This window comes from Canis aureus, chromosome X (assembly GCF_053574225.1).
Source record: "Canis aureus isolate CA01 chromosome X, VMU_Caureus_v.1.0, whole genome shotgun sequence".
In the NCBI taxonomy this organism is placed as follows: domain Eukaryota; kingdom Metazoa; phylum Chordata; class Mammalia; order Carnivora; family Canidae; genus Canis; species Canis aureus.
In genome coordinates this window covers 65,739,950-65,766,518 of record NC_135649.1, presented here as the reverse complement: position 1 = coordinate 65,766,518, position 26,569 = coordinate 65,739,950, and the positions used below count along the sequence as shown (strand labels likewise).

The 26,569-nt window shown below is 35.9% G+C and overlaps 1 protein-coding gene across 5 annotated transcripts in view; it reads right to left on the bottom strand.

Annotated features, from left to right (window-relative positions):
• ABCB7 (ATP binding cassette subfamily B member 7) overlaps nt 1-26,569 on the bottom strand; it is a 164,754-nt gene that overhangs the window by 103,704 nt on the left and 34,481 nt on the right. The window contains exon 1 of one of the 5 annotated variants that reach the window (XM_077889596.1): nt 16,080-16,227. The exons of the other annotated variants lie outside the window; for them this stretch is intronic. Within the exon in view, the coding sequence (XP_077745722.1) occupies nt 16,080-16,082 (3 nt within the window). The 5' untranslated portion in view covers nt 16,083-16,227. Of the gene's footprint in view, nt 1-16,079; nt 16,228-26,569 lie in introns of those variants that run through there. 5 annotated transcript variants of the gene reach the window in all.

The window sequence follows — 26,569 nt, the reverse complement described above, 5'->3', positions numbered from 1 at the left end:
GCACCCAGAGTCAAGATCTTTCCCTGCTGCCTTTCTGAACTAGGCAAGTGGCATGTCCTGCCCTCTACACTGTCCAGCCACCTTGCTAAAAGAAAGTAAGTGGGCTCACGCAAACCACACAGAGGACACTGTTGACTGCCTAGTCCTGGTTCCAAGAGGGGTGACATTTCTGAGATCCATGGGAATATAACAATTGAAAACAGTTCCTAGCAGGCCTCCACCCCCATGGCACTGTACAGATAGCAAACTAAATCATAACTACAGTCTTCCAAAAAAATAAATAAATAAAGGCCAATTTACTTATTAGCCTGGAGCTCCTAGACTGAGGGACAAACTTTGGGGTTTCCATATACCCAAACATTAAGAAGGAGCTATCAGGGAACATAAGCAAGAAGACAGCATCCTTATGCATCCCACCCTTCCCTTGCTACAGCTCAACGAGATACCAGAAAAGAGGTTATATATTTCTCTAGAGCCCTAATTTTTTAAAATGCCGCCCAGGGAAAACCTCCAGATCTCCTGCAGGGATTATGATTGTGGCTCTACAGAACTCTATGTATTTGCATACTTCAAAAGCTACTGCCTAAAGGTCTGATTTCCAATCAGCCTGAAACTAGGTGTTAAATTAGATTCCTCCCCTTAGATCACTGACAGATCTTGGCACACCATAAAGGGGACATACCAAAAATAAGCCAGCTAGCTTAGAACATCACAAAGGTTTAAAAGACAACCAATACTTTGGGCAATGTTAAATGAGAAGACCATCACCTACACTACACCACTCCTTTAAGAATTACAAAGGTAGCTGTTTTACCTAAGAGATATATAAAAAGAGTCAAGCAAAAAGAGGAAAAATGTTCAATGTTCCAAGTTCCAAATGAAATGTTCATTGTTCCAAATGAAAAAACAATGTTCATTGTTCCAAATGATAAAACAAGACAAAATCTCACAAAATGATCTCGATGATACAGAGATAAGTAATCCACCTGCTAAAGAATTCAAAACAACAATAAAGCATCATTAAAGATGTACCAAAATTGGGAGAAAAAATGAACACAGTGAGAACTTCAACAAAAATATAGAAAGCAAGGATGCATGGGTGGCTCAGTCAGTTAAGCGTCTGTCTTCAGCTCAGGTTATGATCCACGGGGCCTGAGATTAAATCCTGCATCACGTTCCCTGCTCAGTGAGGAGTCTCCTTCTCCCTCTAACCATCCCCCCTGTTTGTGCCCTCTCTCATATAAATAAATCTTAAAAAAAAGATAGAAAGCATAAGAAAATACCAAACAGAAGTCACGAAACTGAAGATTACCATAATGGAACCGAAATATAGAGTGTCAAAAGCATAGTTCTGGATGAATCAGAACTATGGATCAGCAAGCTGGAAGATAATATAAAGAAAATCAGCCAGACAGAGAAAAGAATAATAATTTTAAAAATTGAAGATAACATAAGGGACCTCTAGAACAACATCAAGTGGAATAATATTGACACTATACATGTTCCAGAAGAGAGAGAGAAAGAAAGAGGCAGAAATCTTATATGAAGAAATAATAGCTGTAAACTTTCCTCAATTAGAGAAGCAAACAGACATCCAGACCCAGGAAGCAAAGAGAGTTCCTAATAAAATGACCCAAAGAGAGCCACACCAAGATACATAAGAATTAAAATGTCAAAAGTTAAAGATGAAGAATCTTAAAAGCAAGAAGAAAAAAACAAATTGTTATTTACGAAAGAAACCCCATGGGATGCCTCGGTAGCTCAGTGGTTGAGCATCTGCCTTTGGCTCAGGGCATGATTCCGGGGTCTGGGATTGAGTCCCACATTGGGTTCCCTGCAGGGAGCCGGTTCTGCCTCTGCCTATGTATCTCTGCCTCTCGTGAATAAATAAGTAAATCTTTTCTTTTTAAAGAAACCCTATAAGACTGTCAGTAGCTAAAGGGAGTAGCATTACATATTCAATGTACTGAAAGGAAAAAACTTCTAACCAAGAATATTATCATTCATATTTGAAGGACAGATAATGAATTCTACAGAAGATCAAAAGCTAAAGGAGTTTGTCACTACTAAATTGTCCTTACAAGAAATATTAAGAGACGTCTTTAAGTTGAAAAGAAATGTTATGGGGATCCCTGAATGGTTCAGTGGTTAAGCATCTGCCTTTGGCCCAGGGCGTAGTCCTGGAGTCCCAGGATCGAGTCCCACGTCGGGCTCCCTGCATGGAGCGTGCTTCTCTCTCTGCCTATGTCTCTGCCTCTCTCTTTCTGTGTCTCTCATGAATAAATAAATAAAATCTTTAAAAAAAGAAAAGAAATGGCACTGATTAATAACAAAAATACAGGGATCCCTGGGTGGCACAGCGGTTTGGCGCCTGCCTTTGGCCCAGGGCGCGATCCTGGAGACCCGGGATCGAATCCCACGTCGGGCTCCCGGTGCATGGAGCCTGCTTCTCCCTCTGCCTATGTCTCTGCCTCTCTCTCTCTCTCTCTCTCTCTCTCTCTCTCTCTGTGTGTGACTATCATAAATAAATAAAAATTAAAAAAAAATAACAAAAATACATATAAAAGTAAAAATCACCTAAAAAAGTAGATTAATTACTTATAAAGCTACTAAGATGGTTAAAAGATAAAAGTTGTGAAATTAAAACTACAGTAATTAGATAAAGGATACATAAAAAGATATAAAAAGTGAGATCAAAATATAAAATGGAAGGGGGTTAAAAATGTGGAGTCTTGAAATGTTTTCAAATTTAAGTTGTTACTAAACACACACACACACACATATATAGGTGTGTATGTATATATATGTGCATATATATATATGTATATACACGATGATACAGGGAATGTCACAGTAAACATAAAGCAAAAGCCTATAGCAAATACACAAAAGAAAATGAAAAAGAAATATAAACAGAACACTAAGGAAACTCAGCAAACCACAAGGGAAGAGAGAAAGAGAAGAAAGGAATAGAGGGAAATGAACAGAAACAATGAAAAAAATGACAATAAGTACAAACTATTAATAATGACTTTAAATGTAAATGGACTAAATTCTCCAATCAAAACACACAGAGGTGCCACATGGACTAAAAAAAAAAAAACATCTATATACTGCCTACAAGAGGCTCACTTCAAAAGTAATGACACACACAGACTGAAAGGGATGAAAAAAAGATATTTCATAAAATGGAATTGAAAAGAAACCTGGGGTAGCTATACTTATATCAGACAAAACAGACTTTAAAACAAAGACTTCAATAAAAAACAATGAGGGGTACACTAAATAAACAAAGGAGTAACTCAGCCAGAAGATATAACACTCATAAACATATGGGCACTCACCATAGGAGCACCAAAATACATAAAGGAAATATTACCAGACATAAAGGAGAAACTAAAAGTAATACAATAATACCAGGGGATTTTAACTCCCCACTTAAATCAATGGACAGATCATCCAGACAGAAAATCTATAGGAAATATCAGCCTTATTAGACCAGATGGTTGGATGTTACATATATACATACATATATATATATATATATATATATATATATATATATATATAAAATCAGATATGATTATATATAAAATATAATCAGACATGAAAGAGGGTAAGTTACACCAATATCACAGAAAAACAAAGGATCTTAGCAAACTATTATGAGTCATTATATGCCAACCTAGAACAAATGGATAAATTCCTAGAAACAGTCTTCCAAGACTGAATCATGAAGAAATAGAAAATATGAATAGACAATTTGTAGTAAGAAAATTGAATCAGGAATCAAAAACCACTAAAGTCCTATACCAGATGGCTTTACCAGTTAATTCTATCAAATATTCAAATACGATTTAATACCTATAATTCGAAAACATTTCTAAAAAAACTTAAGAGGAGAAAAAGTTTCTAAACTCACCTTCCAGGGCTGGCAGTAACCTGATACCAAAACCACATAAGGATACAACAAAACAAAAAGCAAACAAACGAAAAACAATCAACAACAATAAAAACTTTGGGTAATATCCCTTAAGAACATAGATGCAAAAATCTTCAACAAGATATCAACAAACTGAATTCAACAATACATTAAACAGATCATACACCATGATCAAGTGGGATTTATTTCAGGGATGCAAGAATGGTTCAACATAGGTAAATCAATCAACTTGATACACAATGATATCAAAATGAAAGATAAAAATATGAACACTCTGGTAAACAGTATGGAATTTCCTCAAAAACTTAAAAATAGAGCTACCTTACAACCCAGCAACCACACTAGGCATTTATCCAAAGGATATAAACATAGTTATCTGAAGAGGCACCTGCATTCCAATGTTTATAGTAGCAATGTCCATAATAGCCAAACTAGGGAAAGAACCCAGGTGTCTAGTAACAGATAAATGGATAAAAAAGTGGTGTATATGTATGTATGTAATCACACACACACACACACACATTACTTATCCATCAAAAAAAGAAATCTTACCATTTGCAACAATGTGGATGGAACTAGAGGGTATTATGCCAAGCGGAATAAGTCAAACAGAGAAAAATTTATATGATTTCACTCGCGGAATTTACAAAACAAAACAGGATCATAGGGGAAGGGAGGGAAAAATAAAATAAGATGAAATCAGAGAGGACAACAAACCACAAGAGACTTAACTATTAAGAAACATACTGAGGGTTGCTGGAGGGGATGTCGGGGGGAGATGGATTAACAGGGTGACAGGCATTAAGAAGGGCATGTGTTGTAATGAGCACCAGGTGATATATGCAACTGATGAATAGCTGAACTCTACCTCTAAAGTTAATAATACACTATACGTTAATTAATTGAATTTAAATAAATTTTTAAAAATTATATCAATAAATGCAGAAAAACATTCCACAAAATTGAAATTCCATTTATGTTTAAAACTCAACAAATTGGATATAGAGAGAATGTACCTAAACATAATAAAGGCCATATATGAATAACCCACAGTAAATATCATACTAAACAGTGCTAAGCTAAAAGATTTTCCTCTAAGATCAGGAACAAGACAAGTGGGCCATCTATCTCCACTGTCACTCAACATAGGATTGGAAGGCCTAACTATAGCAAATAGGCAAAAAAAAAAAAAAATAGACATTAACACCAGAAGAGAAGAAATAAAACTTTCACTATTTGGAGATGACATGATATTCTACATAGAAAACTTTAAGACTACCAAAAACTTGTTAGAATAAACGAATTCAATAAAACTGCAGTATATAAAACTCACATGCAAAAATCTGTTGTATTTCTATACCCTAATAACAAGATATCAGAAAGAGAAATCAAGAAAAAAATTCCATTTGCAATCACATCAAAAAGAACAAAATACCTAGGAATAAATTTAACCAAAAAGGTGAAAGACCTTTACAATGAAAATTACAAGACACTGGTGAAAAAATGAAGATACAAATAAATGGAAAGGTACTCCTTGTTCATGTTTTCAAGGAATTAATATTGTTAAAATGTTCATAATACAAGGCAATCTACAGATTCTATACAATTCCTATCAAAATTCCAATGGCATTTTTCATAGAACTAGCAAAAATAATTATAAAATTGTATGAAACCATAAAAGACTCTGAATACCCCAAACAAAGCTTTCTTTAAAAAGATTTATTTAGAGAGTAGGGGAAAAAGCACATGTGCGTGCAACTAGTGGGAGAGAATCTTCAAACAGACTCCCCACTGAGCACAGAGCCCCATATGGGACTAATCTCATGATCCATGAGAATATGACCTGAGATGTAACCACGAGTCAGACACTTAACTGACTGAGCCACCCAGGAGCCCTTGAATACCAAAAACAATCTTAAGAAAAAAGAACGAAGCCAGCTGTATCACACTCTCTGATTTTAAACTATACCACAAAGTTATAGTAACCTAAATGGACATATACATCACAGAAAAGAACAGAAAGCCCAGAAATAAACCCATACATATATAGTCAACTAATTTACAACAAAGTTGTCAACAATATACGATGGGGAAAAACAGTTTCTTCAATGAATAGTGCTGAGAACACTGGACAACTATACGCAAAAGAGCAAAACTGGGCCACTATATTACACCATATGTAAAAATTAACTTAAAATGGATTAAAGACTTGGGGGGTCCCTGGGTGGCTCAGCGGTTTGGCGCCCGCCTTTGGCCCAGGGTGTGATCCTGGAGTCCAGGGTTCGAGTCCCACGTTGGGCTTCCTGCATGGAGCCTGCTTCTCCTCTGTGTCTCTCATGAATAAATAAAATATTTTTAAAAATGGATTATAGACTTGAATGTAAGACCTATAACCATAAAACTCCTAAAAGAAAACATACATAGTAAGCTCACTAACACTGGTCTTAGTGATGTTTTTGGATTTGATCCTAAGAGCAAGGGAAACAAAAGCAACAATAAACAGATAGGACATATCAAATTAAAAAGCTTCTACACAGCAAAGGAACCATCAATAAAACAAAAAGGCAACCTATTAAATGGGAGAAGATATTGCAAATCATATATCCAATTAGGGATTAATATTCAAAATACATAAAGAACCCATAAAAATCAGTAACAAAAAGAAAACATAAACAATCCAATTAAAAAATGGCAGGATAAAAAAAAATGGCAGGATATGGGACACTTGGGTGACTCAGCAGTTGAGCATCTGCCTTTGGCTCAGGGCATGGTCCCAGAGTCCCAGGATCGAGTCCCACATCAGGCCTCCTGCATAGAGCCTGCTTCTCTATGTCTCTGCCCCTTTCTCTGTGTCTCTCGTGAATAATAAAAAAAAAAAAACTTTTTAAAAAATGGCAGGATATGAATACACACTTTTCCAAAGAAGCATATACATGGCCAATCAGCATATAAAAAGATGTTCAACATCACTAATCAGAAGAAAATGCACATAAAAACCACAGTAAAATAGTGCCTTACACCTGCTAGAATAACTATTATCAAAAAGACAAGAAATAACAAGTGTTGGCAAAGATGTGAAGAAAAGGGAACCCTCATGTACCGTTGGTGGGAATGTAAACTGGTGTAGCCACCATAGAAAATATGCAGGTTCCTCAAAAAATTATAAATAGAAGTACCATATGATCTAGCAGTTCTACTACTAGGTATCTATCCAAAGAAAACAAAAATACTAATTTGAAAAGATATATGCACCCCTATGCTCAATACATCACTATTTACAATAGCAATACAGAATGGGGGGGCAGTGCTCAGGTGGGTCAGTTGATTAAGTGTCTATCCTCAGTTCAGGTCATGATCTTGGGGATTAGGCCCCACAGTTGGCTCCCTGCTTAGTGGGAAGTCTGCTTCTCCTTCTGCCTCTCATCCTGCTGATACTCTCCCTGTCAAATAAATAAATAAATAAATAAATAAATAAATAAATAAATAAATAAAATCTTTTAAAAAAAAGCAATACAGAGTCAAGGCTATTTGCCATAGGGGAGGAGATGTGGGGCCTCAAACTGGGTGAAGGATATTAAGAAGCACAAACTTCTAGTTATAAAATAATCATGGGAAATTAATATGCGGCATGGAGAATACTGCCAATAATATTGTCTTAAATGTGTACGGTAACAAATGGTAACTAGACTTATAATGCAATGTATATAAATATTGAATCACTATGTTGTACACCTAGAACTAATATATTATGCATCAATTATAACTCAATAAATTTTTTTTAAAGTGGTCTTAGGCAGCAAGAGAAAACAAGGTGATTAATTTTGTGAAACTGGATTTGAAAATTAAAAGGCTTGGATTAGATGTCCTCTAAGGTCACTTCTAACTCTAAAATTCATTGATTTTCATGAAACAAATTAAAAAGATGCTATAAACATGATTTTAAAAATCTTAACCGAGATTATAACTTATTTGCTCAATAAATCAAGCATCTGAATTTATTTACATCCCTTGCAACACGCACAAAGCAACAAACCATATATTAATGAAGATAATAGATATGACTAATATACACAGATACCAAATAAATACAGTATAATGAAAATGACAATGTGTCAGTCCATTTAAAAAGGTAGGTAATTTAAAAAGTTTATGCTGTAGAATTCTATTGATTTTACCTGAGGGGGGGAAAATTCTGGAAGAACCCAAGATTTAAGGATTCTGTGGCCCTTGAAAATAAATGTATACTCTCATTTAGATCAGCACTATTCATCCAATAATCATTACAAATATTAATCCTTGTGGGGGATATAGACTTCCAGTTATGTAATGAATATGTCACAGGAATAAAAGGCACAGCATAGATAATACAGTCAATGATATTGTAATAGTGCTGTATGGTGACAGATGGTAGCTACACTTGTGGTGAACACAGTATAAGGGACAGAGAAGTTGAATCACTATGTTGTACATCTGAAACTAATGTAAAACTGTGTCAACTATACTCAAAAATGCTTTTAAAATATTAACCCTTGATAGACAATTGCATTGGTACAATATCTTGCTTTGTGTAGACATTCCATAAATATAAAATAAATTTCAACACTAAACCATCTATTTGGCAGACTATCTCCATGTAAATAAGACCAAGAACTAAGTGAGGAGGCTAATAAAATTGAAACATATTCCATCAAACTAAATTCTTTAAGGTAAATATTCAATCTTTACTAAAAATAAACCCATTAAATAACTTCTTTAGTAATTACTACATATGAATGTACCCTTTTTTACAATAGTTAACTTTCATAATTCAAGTTATACTGAGGATTTATGACTTGAAGAATTATCTAAAAAAGGGGATTACAAAACAATTTATAAACTGTCAACCCATCAGGGATTTTTGAGTCAGTTAGATAGTCTTCATTCATGCAGCTTTGGAAACAAAGCTGGGTTTACAAATATCCATCCACAATGCATGTGATGATGAACAATATCAAATAGTCATGTGTAGATATTGTTATAATCTGATCATTATAAAAGTTAAAATATTTAAAATTAAGCTCTCAATAAATTTTTAACAGAAAGTGTTATAATTTAAAATTACATTTAACCTACTTTAAAAGATCAAAAGCTTGAGATACATGTTATTTAAAATTGATTTTCTTTCCAATTGCCTAGAAACTAGCTGAGAGGAAGTAAGAAGAAAAGGGGGATGAGGGGAACAGGAACAGAGAGCAGGGGGAGAGCAGGATAAAGGGAAAAAATGACAGATTTCTTAGATTTTATAATATTTATCAGCTAAAAGTTGAAGGATAAGGTATTCCCTTCATTGTGTTAGTCAATAAATGCTTGCTTAACAAATGAATAAATGGCAGTGTAGCATAAACATTTTAAACAACTCCTGTCACCTGAGTCTTTATTCACTAAGCCACCAAATCGTCAGATTGAACTCCACTGCTTCAAATTTGATGCCTCTAGAAGAAGATCTAGCTAACTTTTCCTCTAAATGGTCAAATAGTAAATATTTTGGGGTCTGTAGGCATTTAATCTGTTGCAACTGATCAACTCTGTCATTGTAGGACAAAAGCAATAACAGATAATACATAAATAAACGAGTGTGGCTATATTCAAATAAAACTTTACTTAGGGACACTGAAATTTTAATTTCATATAATTGCTGTCATGTCACAAAAATATTATTTTTCTTTTGATGGTTTCCCCAACTGTAAAAAAAAAAAAATTCTTAGCACAGAGGCCTTCTAATAATGGCTGTCATTCTGAATTTGGCCTAAGGGTCATAGATTGCCAATTCTTGCTCTAGAGAACTTCTAAAATCCCTGCAGCCTCCAAAGATTCTGTGAATGCCATAGCAAAACAAGTAAAAACACCTCTATCCAAAAAACTGCCACTGCCACCACCACCATCACAGAAAAACAACTCATGAACAAACAATATGCACAAAATTCCCCTCTTCCTCAACCAAATTTTCACATCTCTGGAGCTTAACATCAGCAGCAAGGACTATTTAGAGCACAGCATAAAAATTCTTCATAGAGTTTTTCAATATTTTAAGCAACTTCTGTGAAGTTTAGGCATTGTTTCTATTCATATAACACTTATTTGACATTTCTGTCACCATGAAACTTGGTCACTACTTCCTACATTTCAGCTAAGTGGTATGTGAGATTTCACGCTATTTGTTAATAAAGTAACAAGGAACAATGAATTTGCCAAATTCAAGGCAATAAAAATCAATGACAATATTAAAGGAAAAATTTTAGAACCAATGCCTTTTAAATCATGACATTAGGGGACACCTAAAGAGAACTTTATTGTTAGAGTAATTCACTAAAGATACATTTTAGACACATTTCATAATTATATCACTGAGTTGGCTTATTAGAACCCAAGAACTCTAGGAAATTGGTATGAATCTCTTGGTCTTTTAAGATTCCTAGCCTTACTACATTTATACATAAAAAATGGAGATGTTACCACACATTTTACACTACAGCTGTAATGATGAGATAATGTGAAAGAAATTGAGAAGGTGGAATTGAACCTCTTTTCTGCTACTTTACAGTTTTACCTTTCAGTCTTTATGTTTACTAATATGGACTTGGTAGAGAACTCTCAAGCACATTTCTTAACTTTAAGTTCCATAGCTGGGCAATTTGAATCAATAGCAGACCTGTCACTTTATTTAGTTACTTTTTTCTATAAATGCTCATTTGTGTTTAATGCTTCTATGGACGTGTCAGATTGCTTCTGATCAGTCAGTTACCTAGAAAATAATACTAAATTCATACAAGATAGAATATTCATTTACTTGGTTACTCTGCAAGACTTACTATGTAAATCATATCCAAAATACCTTGGTTTTCTTAACAAGCATTCCAAAAAAGTCTAGTAACAGGCAGTCTTTTGGTAAGAAGTATGTGAAAAAAAAAAAAAGAAGTATGTGGCATAAGCTCTGCTTATATAACACAAGTACAGAGTAAGAGAATACTGATGTAAACACAAACCCAACTCCAGGGCTTACAAATAATACCTTAAGAGTTCTGTTAAGCACGAGATGGAAAAGGTATTTTAAAGAAAGTATTTGGTTTTGTGAATTTTAAATTCCTTTCAGCTTATCATATCAAGTTTCTAGCATGCTGAAAGTTAATTTCTACTATAGAGGTACATAAACATGGGCCTTAGGGGATACTGATAGCAATCTGCCACTGTCCTCACCATGGGTGTCTCCTTTTTATCTCTTTGCAACTCTTTTTTTTGTTTCTCTTTGTATGTGTTAGATTTCTCTCTCTCTTCTCTCTGTATATTTTTTAATTGTATTGCTAATGGCACTCAAACCTGAGAAGGTTGCTAACCTCTATTCCATTACCTCTTCATAGTCTAATTAAAGAGAGATGTGATGTAAAACACAACTATGTATTTCTGGTAACACATTACTGCACCAAACAATTGAGTTAGCTTCTCAAATAAGAAAAAATAACCTTTTCAAAAGATACTGTACCCAATCCCAAACATACATACACAAAAACATCTTAATTTTGCTCTCATTTATCTACTTGAGCCCTGAAGACCTGTCAGAGTTTTTTTCTAAAAATATCCACTCCTCTTTTCAACTGCACTTTGAAAATTTCATAAGGTAACCATAATTCACACAATGACTAAAACATTTATTTTCACATAACGCCAGGAAGAAAACTGGCAGCTCTCTTAGAAGCATTTTAAGAGCTGTACTTTCCTCTAAATGCCTTAAAATAAAATACTAACTACTGGGGTGCCTGGGTGCCTTAAAAAGAAGCACCAAAAGGTCTTAAAGTCACTTTAGAATGTTTCAAGAATAAACAAACCTTGCTCTAAATTGCCATAAAACCTTCCTAAATTGTATTCACTGTTGTAACACCAAAAGATTATTATCTTACACATTGTATGCAACAAAAAATTTAAATGCATGATCCTTATACTTATGAGTTTATAATATAAAATTAACAGATGCAGGCATAAATATCACAGAAATACAAATGCAATGGTACGATGTATCTTGACTGACTTCCCAGTATCATCCATCCAAAAAACTCTTCAATTTTAGTTCATCCTTAGAGATGCTCAGCCCACAACAGAATAGATTCACTGAAGGCCAGGATAGTTAGTATTTTTTTAAGATTTTATTTATATGGGGATCTCTGGGTGGCTCACCAGTTCAGCGCCTGCCTTTGGCCCAGGGCGTGATCCTGGAGTCCCGGGATCAAGTCCCGCATCAGGCTCCCAGCATGGAGCCTGCTTCTCCTTCTGCCTGTGTCTCTGCCTCTCTCACTCTCTCTGTGTGACTATCATAAATAAATAAAAATTAAAAAAAGTAAAAACATGAGAAACACACACAGAGAGAGAGAGAGAGAGAGAGAGAGGGGCAGAGACAATAGGCAAAGGAATAAGCAGGCTCCCCACTAGGAGCCTGATGTGGGACTCAATCCCAGGACCCCGGGATCATGACCAGAGCCAAAGGCAGACACCCAGCCACTGAGCCACCCAGGCACCCCAGTAGTTAGTATTTTATCTACTTTTCAGATTTTCATTCTGCTCTTGGTTCGCAAAAGTGTTTTTGCATTACAAACAATGTGGATTAGAAACAGCTATAATCATTTTTAGTAAGAACCATGGTTGCTACCATTCACCAAGTAGTCACTATTTGGCTGGTCTTAGGTCCAAAGCTATATTATCTTATTTCATTCTCACTACATACTTACAAGGTATCTACTAATATTATTCCCATTTTACAGACTAGATACTGAGGCTCAAAACGGCTGCTCTGCCCAAATTCACACAGCCAGTAAGTGGCGGACTGGAGATGCAGATCCCTAACAGTATCGATACTAACAATATCAACAATGTATTGGACCTAGAAAGTTTACTGCCATCTTCCTGATTGATAACCTTGAAATACCTAGGTTAATTTTTCTACTGTTAATAAGACATGGGACGCCTGGGTGGCTCAGCTTTTGGGCACCTGCCTTCAGCTCAGGTCATGATTCTGGGATCCGGGATCGAATCCCACATCAGGCTCCCTGTGAGGAGCCTGCTTCTCCTTCCACCTATGTCTTTGCCTCTCTCTCTGTCTGTGTCTCTCATGAAAAATAAATAAATCCTTAAAAAAATAAGACACGTGATGTTTTTTGATAAGAGCGTCAATGCAACTGTAATGCCAAAAACAGTGACATCCACTGAAGCAATGAGTAAGCTATCAAAAACTGATAGAAACAACTTTTTTAAAACTCTGGAATCTAATTTAAAAACTTATAACAACCAGAGAGTGAATAATGAAGAAGGTTCATAAATTTCAGTAGAAAGTTTTGACATTTGTACAAACTCGCCCACCATCCCCAATTCCCCAATTAGAGGCAGCCATGGGAATGGATAGCATCTCTGGTTTTTGGTATGGCTTCCTGGTACCAGAAGGGGAAATATGGGCCTTGTGCTCAAAGAAATGTGGTTGTATAACTTGTCTGGCAGCTTCCTGAACACTGCCTCAGGGGCTTAACTTATTCTACACTCATCAGAACTATCTTATGATGTGGAGCACCCTTCAGTGCTGTTATTTGTTGTAAGCATATAAAGGCATATACTAGCTGCAGATGCCTGGGGCAAGGATTAACAGGGCAAGCAGGAAACAAAATAAAAATAAAAAGTACAGGAAGGAAGAGTCTGGGGAAGGAGATGCTTGGGAGAATAAGGACTTTGAAAGAAAATAGCAATATTAGATTTTAAAGTTTAGGACGCCTGGGTGGCTCAGCGGTTAGGCGCCTCTGCCTTCCACTCAGGGCATGATCCTGGGGTATGGGGATCAAGTCCCACATCGGGCTCCCTGTATGGAACCTGCTTCTCCCTCTTCCTGTGTCTCTGCCTCTCTCTGTGTGTCTCTCATGAATGAATAAATAAAATTTTAAAGAAAAGTAACAAAAGTTAAATAAAGGGACACAAACTGTAAGTATTAACAATTACTTAATATACCAAGAAAAATTAAAATGTAAAGAAGCATATTTTCAAAAACTTAAAAATAGAATTACTATATTATCGAGCAATTCCATTATTTCATATTTACCCAAAGGAAATTAAACATTAACTCAAAAAGATACATGCACACCTATGTTTATTTTCTTAATATCGTATTTAAATTCAATTTGCCAACATATAGTATAACATCTCATCAAGTGCCCTCCTTAGTGCCCATCATCCAGTTACCACATCCCCCCACCCTCTCTGCAACCCTTTACAAACCCCTTATTTGTTTCCCAGAGTTAGGAGTCTCTCATGGTTTGTCTCCCTCTCTAATTTTTCCCACTCAGTTCCCCTCCTTTCCCTTATAATCCCTTTCACTATTTCTTATACTACACATATGAGTAAAACCATATGATGATTGTCTTTCTCTGATTGACTTATTTCACTCAGCATAATACCCTCCAGTTCCATCCACATCAAAGCAAATATAAGGCATTTGTCCTTTCTGATGGCTGAGTAATATTCCATTGTGTGTGTATGTGTATGTGTGTGTATATATATATATGTATATGTATATATACACATATATATACACACATATATATATGTATCACCCCTACGTTTATTGCAGCATTATTTACAATAGCCAAGTTATGGGAGCAGCCCGCATGCCCATCTATAGGTGGATGAACAAAGAAAATGTGATACACACACACACACACACACACACACACACACACACACAATGGAATATTCCTTACTCTTAAAAAAAGAATGATATCTTGCCATTTGCAACAACATTGATGGACCTAGAGGGTATAATGCCAAATAAAATAAGTCAGAGAAAAACAAATACCATATGATTTCACTCATGTATGGAATTTAAGAAACAAAATAAAGGAAAAAGAGACAAAAAAACCCAGACACTTTAATACAGAGAACAAACTGGTTGTCAGAGGGGAGGTGGGTGGAGGGAATGGGTGAAATAGGTGAACAGGATTAACAGTATACTTATCATGATGAGCACTGAGTAATGTACAAAATTGTTGAATCATATTCTACATCTAAAACTAAGATTACACTGTATGTTAATTATGATTCAATTAAAAACAAAGTATAAAAAATTAAAAATAAAGATTAAATTTGCCAAAACTAAAAATGGAAGATTTCATATTAGAAGAACATACAGAGTGCCAAGAGGAGAAATAACAAAAAAACCCTATCACCTAGACATATTCACAATAAAACTTAGGAATATCAAAGTAAAATAATATAATCTAAAGGAATCTAGAAATATTTTTCAATAAGTTATACTGAATGCAAAAAAAAAAAAACAGTATAGGATTTCTAGAGCTTTAAAAAAATGTTAAACCTAGAGTTTTAGATACAACTAAATTGCCTTTCAAATCTGATACAGATTTCCATGGGTCTGTTAAGTTTAAAAAGTCATCAAGCTGTGTATTTGTGACATTTGCATTTTTCTGCTCATATATTACACTTAGAGTTAAAGGAATGACATCACAAGAAGTCAAAAGAAAATCCTAGCATTCTGCCACAGGAACACTGATTTGATAGGGATACATGGACCAAAATACCTTAAGGAGAATTTCACATTCCAAGTTGAAGTACCTGAGAACAGTTGCACTGAAGAACATAAGAGCAAATTCACTTTGTCCACAATGAACCCTTCCCATAAGCCAGCAGAGCTGTTCCAAGACAGATCATTCCAGCCTGCAACTTATTCCTTAAGGAGAAGAGAGAGTGAAACTTGTGTTCAACATCTTAGAATCATATAGAGTATTGCCCAAGGTACTGGTTTCTGTCTCAGCTTACTTGGGAATGCTGATGGAACCAGAATAGTTTGGATGTCTTGGGGCAGCTAACAACAAAAGAAGTGGCTGGTGCATTTCTACAGCTGGCACAACTTTGCACAACCGGGAGGAGGCACATACCTTGAGGCTTCCTTCCTGACAGTGAGGGAGAAACATGCATCCATATTTCTAGCCTTTCAGAGTACTGTCCAAGGCAACGGTTTCTGTCTCATTTCACTTGAAGCTCTAACAGAACCAACACAGTCCGGATGCCTTTGGGCTGCTTAGAACAGAGAGTGGTAAGCAGTGAGTAGTACACTCACCATGATCAGAAGATGCACAACTCAAGGCTTCTCTCTGGGAAGGAGGGAAGGATTGGAGCATATATCCAACATTCTGGCTTATTAGCAGGCTGTCCAAAGGTCTATTTTCTGTCTTGTCTGATTTAGAGTACAGGTTAAACATGGAATATTATAGATGCATGAGGAAGCTGAAAATAAAAACATACCTTGGTGATGTGGTAATGTTTCAGAAAACCAAAAGTATAACAGACACCCAAAAGAACAAGAAATTACAAGCTTCAAAAATAAACTAATAAATTCCTTTAATTAAAAATCTACATATACAAGTCCAGAGAAGATATATACACAGGCCCTCAGAATGTCTAGCTGGGATGATTGGTGAAGGTCTTTTCTGCCACAGTCAGTACATAAAGACTAGGAAATATGGTTGTTTCTCCATAGGTGCAGATACCAATGCAAAGATAAAAGGAACATGAAAAAAAAGAGGGAAATAAAGTCTCATCAAAGGGACAAAATAAAGCTTCAGAAACTGACAATAAAGAAATGAAGCTATATGAATAACATGACAAAAATTGTCAAAAAGATGCTCAATGAGCTTAGTAAAATGGTACATAAACAAAATGAAAGTAACAAGAAAAAGAAAATATAAAAAAGAAAATTTTGGACCTAAATAGTATAAAACGTGAACTGAAAAATTCAATACTTGGGTTCAAGGGTAGACCTGATCAAGTAGAAGAATGAGCCAGTCAATTTGAAGAAAAGCCATTAGAAATTATCCACCCATAGGAGTAAAAAGAAATAAAAATAGTGAAGAAAGCCTAAGGGACTTAAGATGTACCAAAAAACAAATCACCTTTCATATTATGGGAATCTGAGAACAAGAGAGAGAAAGGTGCATAAAAATTATCTCTATAGGTAATGGCTGAAAACTTCCCATATCCAGAGAGGGGAAACTGACAATCAGAGTTAAAAAACCCAAAAGGGACCAAACACTAATCCAAAAAAAAATCCACAAGACACATTTATAATCAAATTGTAAAAACTCAAGGACAAGGAATTTTGAAAACAGAAAAAGTGATTCATCATAGAAAATAGAGCACCAATTAAGCCTAATAGCAAAAACTTCACAGACCAGAAGAGAATTGGAAGACATATTCAAAGTGACAAAAAAAGCCTTGCCAACCAAGAATACTATATTCAGCAAAAACAGCCTTCAAAAAGTAGACTTTCAGATAAACAAAAGCTAACAGGGTTTATCAATGCTAGGCCTGCCTTACAAGAGAAGATAATGGGAGTTCTTCAAACTGAAAAGAAAAGGACACTAAATAGTAACACAAAAGCATATGAAAGCATGAATCAGCTAGCTGGTAAAAGGATATATACAGACAAAGGATACTATAATAATGCAAAAGTGGTACAAAAATAACTTTTTTCTACTATAGAGTTAAATGATAAAAATAATAAATAACTATAACTAGAAATATTTAATGAATATACAGCATAAAAAGACAATTCTGCATCAATAATGTGTGTGTGAGAGTAAAATTAGAATTTTTCATAAGCAATCAAAATTAATCTGTTAGCATAAAAAATATTGTTATGTTTTATGAAAGCCCCATGATAACCACAAAAATTACCTGTAAAAGATACACAAAAAGGGCAGCCCTGGTGGCTAAGTGGTTTGGCGCCGCCTTCAGCTGGGGCGTGATCCTGGAGACCCGGGATCAAGTCCCACATCGGGCTCCCTGCATGTAGCCTGCTTCTCCCTCTGCCTGTCTCTGTGTTTCTCATGAATAAATATATAAAATCTTTTTAAAAACTTAAAAAAAGATACACAAAAGAAAATGAAAAGGAATCAAAGAATATCCCTAAAAAAATCAATGAAACACAAAAGAAGCAAGAAATGAAAGGCAGGACAAAAAAAGTACAAGACAGAAGATAACAAAAATGGCAGTAAAGAAAAATACAAATCAAAACTTCAGTGAGATATTACTTCATAACTCTTACGATGGTCATTATGAAAAAAACAAATGCTGATGAAGACATGGAAAATTTAGAACCCTGTGCACTATTGGTGGAAACATGCAATGATGCAGCTGCTATGGAAAACAGTATAGAGGGATGCCTGGGTGGCTCAGTCAGTTAGGGGTCTGCCTTTGGCTCAGATAATGATCTAGGGGTCCTGGGATCAAGCCCTATATTGGGCTCCCTGCTCAGTGGGGAGTCTGCTTATCCTCCCTCTGCCACTCCCCCTGCTTGTGTACTCTCTCTCTGTCAAGTAAATAAATAAAATCGAAAGAAAGAAGAAAGAAGAAAGAAAGAAAGAAAGAGAAGAAAGAAAGAAAGAAAGAAAGAAAGAAAGAAAGAAAGAAAGAAAGAAAGAAAAGAAAGAAAAGAAAGGAAAGAAAGAAAGAGAGAAAGGAAGGTCGGTAGGTAGGTAGGTAGGTAGGTACGGAGACTCCTCAGTAAGTTAAAAATAGAACTACAAATCCCAGACCTGGGTATTTTTTTTGACCACAATAAAAAATAATAATTAACATGACAGGAGAGATAGCAGGGCAGTGGAAGCATAATATTTTCATATTCTTGAATTCTAACATTACAGACAGAAGACACAAAACCAAGAACAGAACTTATAAGCAACATTTACAAAAAATTTAGGACATAAGGAATTCCCTTGAACCTCAAAATACAAGCACAGGAGAGAAACCACCACAGCCACATGATCTGAATAGCATCAATAATTCTGTGGTAATAAGTAGAGGCCATATGCAGACCTGAAACCAGGAGAATAACCATATACTATTCACTGGAAAACCTAGTGGCCACATTAGGAACAGTAGATGAAACTGGAAGGCCTTCTATCCATTCCAGTAGTGGAGCAATGCAAGGATTCTCAGATAACAAATTCTGAAACAGCTGGAACAATCTAATCCCAGGAGTCCTCAAAATTGACTAACAGGGGCTCCCTTTCAAGACACAACGAGGAGAAACTGTTGGAATTAGAGTTAAAATTGGGCATGATAAGGACAATAGAAACAAAGGAAAAGAAGGCCCACACAAAAGGGTAAGAGATAAAGGGTATCACAGAAAACAAGCTGAAAACATCACAAAAGGGAACTTTGAAGTTAGAAAAGCTAGTCGAGGGCAGGGCAGCCCTGGTGGGTTTAGCACCGCCTTCGGGCAAGGCCGGGGTGTGATCCTGGAGAGCGGGGATTGAGTGCCATGTCAGGCTTCCTGCATGGAGCCTGCTTCTCCCTCTGCCTGTGTCTCTGCCTCTCTGTGTGTGTGTGTGTGTCTGTCATGAATAAATAAATAAAATCTTTAAAAAAAAAAAAGAAAAGAAAAGCTAGTCGAACCAAGCCTCCTTCGAAAAACTCAGGCAAAATCATTTCACATAAAAATAAGCAACAAAAGCTATCAGGATCAAACCCCATTCAAATTTGGTATTAAAAAAATAGAATGACAGCACCACAGACAAGTAAAGTATAATACATGCTTATATAACAGGTCAGAAGTATAAAATACCTCAAAATAAGATATGAATTTTAAGAGAAAGACACAACATATAAAAACATAAAGCAAAATTGGGGAAATTCAGAAATAATGAGAATTCAAAAAATAATTAGAAATTTAAAAAGCACATTTTAGAAATAAAATCCAAATTAGAAGGAACACAAAAACAAATACACAAGGGCAAATGAACTCAACAAAAAATGTCTTAACAAAAACAAGAGTATATATTAATAAAAATGTATAAGAAAAATAAGGATTCAAAAGAAAATGACATAATTGGAGATAAGAAAAGATGATCCAGCATATGAATAAAAGATGTCCCTGAAGAAGAAAATTAAAGTTCATTTCTTGATTTCAAAACTTACTATGAAACTACAGTCATTAAGACAAAGTGGTACTGGCATAGGACACAGATATATAGATTAATGGAACAAGATTAAGATTCCAGAAATGAGCCAATACATTTATTATCAACTGATTTTTGAGAAGGGTGTCAAGAAAAAAAATGGAGAAATAATTTCAACATAATGTTTGATTATTGTCAAATGTCCCTGGCTAGGACTTCCAGTACTATGTTGAACAAAAAGTGGTAAGAGTGGGAACCTTGTCTTGTTCCAAATCTTAGAGTAAAAGTTTTTAGCTTTTCACTATTGAATATGATGCTAACTGTGGGTTTGTCATATCATGGCTTTTATTACTCTGAGGTATTTTCCTTCCATACCTAATTTTTTGAAAGCTTTTTTAATCATGAAAGGATGTTGAATTTTGACAAATGCTTTTTCTGCATCTGTAGACATGATCATATGATTTTATCCTTCATTCTGTTGATGTGGTACATCAATTTTATTAATTTGCAGCCAAAGAGCCAAGGTGTGGAGCACAAGCATGTGCAGGATGATCACAGTTCTGAGGTACAAGGCAGGGGTGTGTGGGCAGGGGGTTGGCAGTACAACAGAAGTTCCTTCTTGACGCGAGGATAGCAGTATTTCATGTTTTGGAGGAGGAGCTCCATGGTATGATGGTGTCGGTTACCTTAGTGGTAAAAGCTGCCAGTGTTTTCAGCAGAGGAGACCACAAGGGTTTACACAAAAAAAAAAAACATCATGAGAACATCATCTGTGAAAGCTGCAAAGGGAGGCTGAGGCTGTTGCAGAAGCTGCTGAGGTGCTCAGCAGAGCAGGCCACTGGGGATCATGTGTTAACGTGCCCCATGGCTGATTACTGATGTTTCCTACACTACTTTGTTTCTAGCTTCTCTAGATGTCTCGGCTATTATGCCTATCTCCCCAGCAATCCTTTCTGCATGGTTGTTCTCTGTTTATTTTTTGCTCCATTCTGTTCCTATAGGTTTTAATTAGACTCTGGAGTCCCCTCCTCCAGGGCTATTTCTTTCATAGGTAGCTATCTAATTATTACTTTTCGGGTTGGTCAGAAAGCTAATATCACTACTCTACAAGTTTGCTGATATCTCCCTAGGAATAAACATTTTTTAAGGTTTCTAATCTATTTGGCAAATTGCCCCCCCAGAAAGGCTATGCCACCTTCCATTACCAGTAGCACTGCCTAGAATCATTTCACTATAGGAACACTGCATATGTTTCTACTGTTGTCAATTGAGCAGAATGTAAAAGATTCAGCTGTTTAGAACTCATACTTCTTTGTGGGTTGTTTTTGTTTCTTGTTTTTATACTGAATTAGAGAATCTTTTCATTTGCTTACTATTTATCCAGTATTCCTTCTGTAAAAATGGTCTTTTAACCTCTTTACCTACCTTTGAATTGACATTTTTATCTTTTAAAAAAATGTATGAGTTCACTATCTGTTAGAGAAATCAACTCTTTATTGGCTTCTTATACAAAAATTGCTTTGTTATATCAACTTTCACAAAGATTATGTACATTTACACCATCACACTTGTCCATTTTGTTTATGCCATTCTCTCATACTTACAAATGCCACTCTTACCCTGAGAGTAGATAAATGGCCGTATCATATATTTTCATTGATTTAAGGTATAATTTTATAATATCTAATCATTAATACATTCAAAGTTTATTTTGCATATAGTATTAGGTAAAAATCGAAGTCTTTTTTCCCCTACTAGTTTGAAATTTAAAGAACTTGTGAAACACTAAATATATATATATATCTGTTTCAAATTTGATATTTGGTCTCATTATTATTCCTATTCATATGCCAGTACCAATATTTAATTTATATAGTCTAATATCTGGTAAAATAAGTTCCTCCTCCCAAAAACACATGCAGTACTTTTATTCACCAAAATCTTCATGGCTTTTCTCACCAGTTTATTCTTTTTTTTTTTCTCACCAGGTTATTCTTCCAGGTAAGCTACTGAGATAATTTTGTGGAGGTCTCCTCAAAAACTCCTATACAAATTTTGACTGGAATACATTTAAAGCTATTAATTAATTTGGGGAGAATCAATATCCATATAGTATTAAATACACTAGTATTTTCTCTAATTATTCAAATTTTATTTTACGATCTTCAGTAATGATTATTAGCTTTGGTCATAAAGGTCTTAAACAGTCTACATAAGTTTACTCCGAATGTGTGTGTATACCGTTAGTATTATGAGAAATCCCTTCAATGTATTTTCTATAAACTAAGGGCATCTTCAAAATACATGAAAGAATTTAGACCTGTTTTATTAGTATGTACAATCATACACTTACAGATTAAAAGCTTATATGCAGGAATTTATCCTGATATTATCAGAATTACTTGAGTTTTTAAATAATATCCCCCCCACTCCTACCACAGACCAACAGTTTCTTTTCTTTTTTTTCTTTTTTATTTTTTTCTTATTTATGATAGTCACACACACACACACACGCACACACACACACAGAGAGAGAGAGAGAGAGGCAGAGACATAGGCAGAGGGAGAAGCAGGCTCCATGCACCGGGAGCCTGACGACGGATTCGATCCCGGGTCTCCAGGATCGCGCCATGGGCCAAAGGCAGGCACTAAACCGCTGCGCCACGCAGGGATCAGTTTTTTTTAATTTTTTTAATTGGAGTTCAATTTGCCAACATATACCATAACACCCAGTGCTCATCCCAAGTGCCCTGCTCAGTGCCCATCACCCAGTCACCACAACCCCCTACCGACCTCGCTTTCCACTACGCCTTGTTCGTTTCCCAGCCAACACAATTTCTTGAAACAATTGACTACCGCATAAGTACCTAAGAATAAGCTGTTATGATCATTAACATCAGTGGCTAACTAATATGGCCCGGAAGGCTCTGCATACTTAGGTTGCCACCTATCCCTCCAATTGTATCTTGCAGCAGCTTATCATGTGCTCCTCTTCCTATCACCACAGAGCTTCTAGATATGTTTTCCCCTGACTGAAACACTCTTTTCTTCTTTGCCTACTTACATCCTACTCATTCTTGAGAACCCACATTGGTTAGGAAAGCCCTCTTTAACTTCTCTGATTAGGTCAAACTATACATAACAGAAATCATGGCAGCACACATCTCTGAGCATAGCACTTGTTGCATTTCCAAATTTGCATTTAAATTTTCTGTCATTCACTAAACTCATATCTTTCAATAGTAACTCTGAACATGAACGGGCTTAATGACCCCATCAAAAGGCGCAGGGTGTCAGACTGCTAAAATAAGCAGGACCCATCTATTTGCTGTCTACAATAGACTCATTTTAGACAGAAGGACACCTACAGCCTGAAAATCAAAGGTTGGAGAACCATTTACCATTCAAATGGTCCTCAAAAGAAAGCAGGGGTAGCCATCCCCATATCAGATAAACTAAAATTTACCCCGAAGACTGTAGTGAGAGATGAAGAGGGACTATATCATACTTAAAGGATCCATCCAACAAAGGACTTAAGAATCCTCAATATATATGCCCCGAATGTGGGAGCTGCCAAATATATCAATCAATTAATAACCAAAGTTAAGACATACTTAGATAATAATACACTTATACTTGGTGACTTCAATCTAGCGCTTTCTACACTCGATACATCTTCTAAACACAACATCTCCAAAGAAACAAGAGCTTTAAATGATACACTAGACCAGATGGATTTCACAGTTATTTACAAACTTTACATCCAAACACAACTGAATACACATTCTTCTCAAGTGCACATGGAACGTTCTCCAGAATAGACCACATACTGGGTCACAAATTGGGTCTGAACCAATACCAAAAGATTGGGATCGTCCCCTGCATATTCTCAGACCATAATGCCCTGAAATTAGAACTAAATCACAACAAGAAGTTTGGAAGGACTTCAAACACGAGGAGGTTAAGGACCATCCTGCTAAAAGATGAAAGGGTCAACCAGGAAATTAAGGAAGAATTAAAAAGATTCATGGAAACTAATGAAGATACAACCGTTCAAAATCTTTGGGATGCAGGAAAAGCAGTCCTGAGGGGGAAATACATTGCAATAAAAGCATCCATTCAAAAACTGGAAAGAACTCAAATACAAAAGCTAACCTTACACATAAAGGAGCTAGAGAAAAAACAGCAGATGGACCCTACGCCCAGCAGAAGAAGAGAGTTAATAAAGATTGGAGCAGAACTCAACGAAATCGAGACCAGAAGAACTGTGGAACAGATCAACAAAACCAGGAGTTGGTTCTTTGGAAGAATTAATAACACAGATAAACCATTAGCCAGCCTTATTAAAAAGAAGAGAGAGAAGACTCAAATTAATAAAATCATGAATGAGAAAGGAGAGATCACTACCAACACCAAGGAAATACAAACGATTTTAAAAACATATTATGAACAGCTATACGCCAATAAATTAGGCAATCTAGAAGAAATGGATGCATTCCTGGAAAGTCACAAACTACCAAAACTGGAACAGGAAGAAATAGAAAACCTGAACAGGCCAATAACCAGGGAGGAAATTGAAGCAGTCATCGAAAACCTTCCAAGACACAAAAGTCAGGGCCAGATGGCTTCCCAGGGGAATTCTATCACACATTTAAAGAAGAAACCATACCTATTCTACTAAAGCTGTTTGGAAAGACAGAAAGAGATGGAGGTGCCCCTCAAGTTGGGGAGAGGGGCAAAGGAGAGAATCTTCAAGCAGATGATGAGATGGCTCAGCAGTTGAGCATCTGCCTTCAACTCAGGTAGTGATCCCAGGGTGCTGGGATCAAGTCTCGAATGGGGCTCCCCGCAGGGAGCCTGCTTCTCCCTCTTCCTATATCTCTGCCTCTCTGTGTCTCTCATGAATAAATAAAGTCTTTTAAAAAAGAAAAAGTCTCTTGAGACAAACAGGTAAACACAACATACCAAAATTTATAGGGTGCTGCAAAAGTAGCAGTTAGATGGAAGTTTATAGTGATAAGGGCCCATGTAAAAAAAAGAAAGATCTTTGCAACAGACTGCATTTTTGTGTCCTCCACCCAAATTTATGTTAAAACCTAATCCACAATGCAATGGTATTTGTAGGTGAGGCCTTTGAATGATGATTAGATCATGAAAGTACAGCCTCATTAAGGGGATTAGTTCCCATATGAAAGAGATTTGAGAAAGATCCCCAGGCTATTCCACCACAGAAGGATACAGCAAGAAGACAGCCATCATGAACCAAAAAGTGGACTCTCATCAATGAATCTCCTGAAAACTTGATATTGGTCCTTCAGAACTCTGAAAAATAAATTACTGGTATTTATAAGCCACCAATCTATGATATTTTATTATAGCAGCCTGAATTAAGAGAATCTCAAACAACCTTACTCTTCACCTCAAGGTAGATAAAGAAGACCAAACTTAAACCTGAAGATAGTGGAAGAAAGAAAATCATAAAGACTAGAGCATAAATGAAACAAATGGTATTGAAAAACAATAGAAAAAAACAAAGAGTTAATTTTTTGAAAACAAAATTTAAAAACCCTTAGCTAGTTTGGAAATATAGAAAGAGATGGAGCACTTCCAAATTCGTTCTATGAGGCCAGCATCACCTTAATTCCAAAACCAGACAAAGACCCAACCAAAAAGGAGATTTACAGACCAATATCCCTGATGAACATGGATGCAAAAATTCTCAACAAGATACTAGCCAATAGGATCCAACAGCACATTAAGAAAATTATTCACCACGACCAAGTAGGATTTATTCCCGGGACACAAGGCTGGTTCAACACTCGTAAAACAATCAATGTGATTCATCATATCAACAAGAGAAAAACCAAGAACCATATGATCCTCTCATTAGATGTAGAGAAAGCATTTGACAAAATACAGCATCCATTCCTGATCAAAATTCTTCAGAGTGTAGGGATAGAGGGAACTTTCCTCGACATCTTAAAAGCCATCTACGAAAAGCCCACAGCAAATATCATTCTCAATGGGGAAGCACTGGGAGCCTTTCCCCTAAGATCAGGAACAAGACAGGGATGTCCACTCTCACCACTGCTATTCAACATAGTACTGGAAGTCCTAGCCTCAGCAATCAGACAACAAAAAGACATTAAAGGCATTCAAATTGGCAAAGAAGAAGTCAAACTCTCCCTCTTCGCCGATGACATGATACTCTACATAGAAAACCCAAAAGCCTCCTCCCCAAGATTGCTAGAACTCATACAGCAATTTGGTAGCGTGGCAGGATACAAAATCAATCCCCAGAAATCAATGGCATTTCTATACACTAACAATGAGACTGAAGAAAGAGAAATTAAGGAGTGAATCCCATTTACAATTGCACCCAAAAGCATAAGATACCTAGGAATAAACCTCACCAAAGAGGTAAAGGTTCTATACACTAAAAACTATAGAACACTTCTGAAAGAAATTGAGGAAGACACAAAGAGATGGAAAATTTTCCATGCTCATGGACTGGAAGAATTAATATTGTGAAAATGTCAATGTTACCCAGGGCAATTTACACATTTAATGCCATCGCTATCAAAATACCATGGACTTTCTTCAGAGAGTTAGAACAAATTATTTTAAGATTTGTGTGAAATCAGAAAAG